General features: G+C 36.4%; 1 protein-coding gene across 1 annotated transcript; it reads left to right on the top strand.

Moving 5' to 3' along the window:
* Window positions 1-1,662: 1,662 nt before the first annotated feature.
* On the top strand, window positions 1,663-3,199 carry LOC148874243 (GRAS family protein RAM1-like). Its single transcript, XM_088964863.1, has one exon. The coding sequence runs from the start codon at window positions 1,663-1,665 to the stop codon at window positions 3,016-3,018; it is 1,356 nt and encodes a 451-aa protein (XP_088820989.1). The 3' UTR covers window positions 3,019-3,199.
* Window positions 3,200-3,485: the final 286 nt, after the last annotated feature.

The following is a 3,485-nucleotide window of genomic DNA, read 5'->3' as shown; positions in this document are numbered from 1 at the left end:
AATCTGCCCTCATCTCGGCCTGATCAGATCGGCATCCAAGTCCTCATCCAGCAAAAGTTCAATTCGGCCTCTGAATCATCGGCCACTTGAAAGTAGACCAAATGACGAAGTACTTAACACAAAAAATTGATAGATGACCAAAAAGTTGATTCATCAAACATATAAGCCAATAAACTTTTTATAAAAAGGATGTTAACAAATGCAATGTTTTAATATGAAAACCAGAGAGAAATAGACAGTTGAACTATTCAAAGTGTCAAATATCAAAGAACCCATACATATTTATGGATCGAGTCAACCACGCCAGTTGTCATTTTCTTTTCTTTTTCCCCTCTATGGAAACAGTTATAATTTTTAATTTACCTCTCAAATTAAAAATTTGGAATTGTGATATGAGAGATTGCGTTTAAAAAAAAATATGACAAAAGCTACGATGTCTAGAAATTTCCATCTAATTGATGCTTATTTGAATTCTTTGAAGGGAAAATATCTACGTAATGATATGAGAATATTGCTCATTTGATCTAATCAAATGCTCTACCCCATTAATCCATTATTATTATGTTAAATTGTTGAAGAGAGAGATCAGAACTTACAAGGGGTACCCAATTCTAAGATGGGCTCATTCGAATTTTGACAAAATCCCAGCCCAAGCCCGCCCATGTTGCACCCCTGTACATCTTAATATAAGAATGTAGTAGACCTTGAGGGGTGTGACAAAATAGTATTTGTGAACCAAGCCCAAGAACATTAATTTGGATTTTTAACTTAAAGAGACATGTAAGCTTTACTTGCAGTTTTGGCCGGTACTCTCATATCTATACAATTTTGTGAGAAGGAAATTTCCTTTTGGTCAGCATTTAATTAATATGGAAATCATAAATCTATTTAAGGTATTATTGGCTCCTATCTGGTGGGAGGAATTGTATCTGATCAAATGCATTTTTCAGTTAAAATTTAGGGTTTAAAATTAGGTTTTAAGTTTTAGGAGTTTAGGGTTTAAAGGTTTAGGATAAAGATTAGGGTGATTTAGGGTTTAAAATTTAAGATTTAAGAGGCGTCCGAGACCATTGTAGGAGAGAATTATGTGGTCAATTCCATCATGTAAGGCCATATGAGGTATTTTTCATGTCAACTGCCGTTCAGAAGTTGAATAATTCCCGAATCCAAAGCTGATTCCGTTTTTTCTTCCATGAAAAGGAAAAAGTTAAAAAAGACAGGTTTAGATGGCAATAATATATAAAGTATAAGGACGGAGAATAAAGATGGAGAAGAGATCCGTAGAGGATTTGTCCGTCTTCTAGAATTAGAATAAATAAAGCTTTCCATTATTAATAGCATCTTTTGAGCTAGTCATTCCAAAGTCACAGACAAGCCTTTCCCATTATTCCTCGAACTACCCAAAAAGGTGAAAAACTTTCTCGACCCCTAGACAACAAAGAATCAAAAGATTCCTTCTCTTTCTTATATTCTCAGTTTGAATGAGAAATTTTCTATATATTTTCTTTTCCCATATGATCACATAAAAGGAATTTTACATGAATTATTCCCATCCCATCTCCTCTCTTTAATACCCTACGTTGGCTTATCTCCCTTCTCTTTCATTTATAAGACTCTCTCTCTCTCTCTCTCTCTCTCTCTCTCTCTCTCTCCCTCTACAAGATGCAAGACATGGATGAAGAGCTTTTGAACCTTGGGCTTGCCGTTGCAAATGATTCCAGTGGGGAGAGCAAACGGAAGAGATGGGATGATTCAAGTTCTTTGCAATTATGTCAAGACTATGAAAGTAAGGTGATTAGACTCCTCCACATGAGGGAACAAATGTTAAGAACAGAACCCAAGAAGGAAGAGTCAGTGGAGTATGACAAGGGTCTCCATTTGATCCATTTATTGCTCATATCTGCAGCCACTGGAGTTGATAAGAACAAATTTGATTCTGCCATGGAGGATGTGATTGAATTATACAGAATTGTATCATTGACAGGTAATTCAGTGCAAAGGGTTGCAGCTTATTTTGTTGATGGTTTGGCTGCCAAACTTCTAACCCGGAAGTCTCCCTTTTACAACATGATCATGAAAGAACCCACAACAGAAGAACAGTTCTTGGCCTTCACAGAGCTCTACCGCGTATCTCCTTACTACCAATTTGCACATTTCACAGCAAACCAGGCAATCATCGAGGCCTTTGAAGAGGAGGAAGAGCAGAACAACAGAAGTTTACACGTAATTGATTTCAACATCTCCAATGGGTTCCAGTGGCCTTCTCTAATTCAGTCTCTTTCAGAGAAGGCAACCAGTGACAATCAAATCTCTCTTCATATTACCGGCTATTCGACAAGCTTGGAGGAACTGATCCAAACTGAAACCAGACTGGTGAACTTTGCAAAGGGTTTCCACAATCTTATATTTGAATTTCAAGGGTTACTAAGAGATTCTATACCAATTTGCAGTCCAAGGAAGGATGAAAATGAGACAGTTGCAGTGAACATGGTATTCTATCTCCACACCTTCACAACTTCATTGCAGATTTCAGATACTCTAAAGTCTGTATATTCTCTTAATCCCTCCATTGTTATACTGGTAGAACAAGAAAGTAGCCAAAGCCCAAGTAGCTTCTTGTCCAGATTTATAGATTCTTTAAATTATTTTGCAGCCATGTTTGATTCGTTGGACGATTGCCTCCCACGAGAGAGTTCCATGAGGTTGAGCATTGAGAAGAACCATCTGGGTAAAGAAATAAAGAAAATGATTTACTGTGAGAAAGATGATGAGAACTATCAGAGACATGAGAGGTTAGAGACATGGAAAGGAAGGATGGAGAGTCATGGGTTTAAGGGATTCAATCTAAGCTCTAAGTCATTGATCCAAGCGAAGCTGCTTCTGAAAATTAGGAGCCACTGTTCTCACCTAGGTGGAGGTGGTGGGTTCAGAGTTTTTGAGAGAGATGAAGGAAAGGCACTTTCACTTGGGTGGCAAGATAGATATCTGATAACAGCTTCGGCATGGCATTGCTTATGATCATAGATGATGATCTTCTAACATATTTATCATTTTTTGGCAATAAATACTAGCATGGTTATCATTCATATTCTGTCTCTGCTTTTCAGTTGCTTTATTATTATTTTTTTCTATAAAATTGGAGATTGCCATTATTCTCTATCTTAAAGTTAAATCTATATTGGAGGAATTGATCTTTCCTATTATTTTGAATTTGTATCCAAATATATACTCTCTATAGTTTCACTGTGTTTAATTAAAGTATCTAAATTCTTTGCCTGGAGATTGCTTTGACATGGTAATCACAATTGGACATTGCTACAATTTTCAAGCCCTGAGTGATAATCACAGTTGTTCTTCCTCTTGGTCTGTTTTTACTAAATGTTATATGATCCCCAATATGCAAAAACTAGTTTAGACCAACTTGTTAAAAAATACAGCTATTCTTGACATTATGGGAAACGAGATTGACTAGTTTGTGAATTCAT

Source organism: Nelumbo lutea, chromosome 1 (assembly GCF_056320005.1).
Source record: "Nelumbo lutea isolate HS-2025 chromosome 1, American lotus-T2T, whole genome shotgun sequence".
NCBI lineage: Eukaryota > Viridiplantae > Streptophyta > Magnoliopsida > Proteales > Nelumbonaceae > Nelumbo > Nelumbo lutea.
This window is presented reverse-complemented; position numbering and strand designations above follow the sequence as displayed.

Coding starts and splice junctions, on each gene's coding strand:
- LOC148874243 (XM_088964863.1), top strand. CDS start 1,663: ATGCAAGACATGGATGAAGAGCTTTTGAACCTTGGGCTTGCCGTTGCA.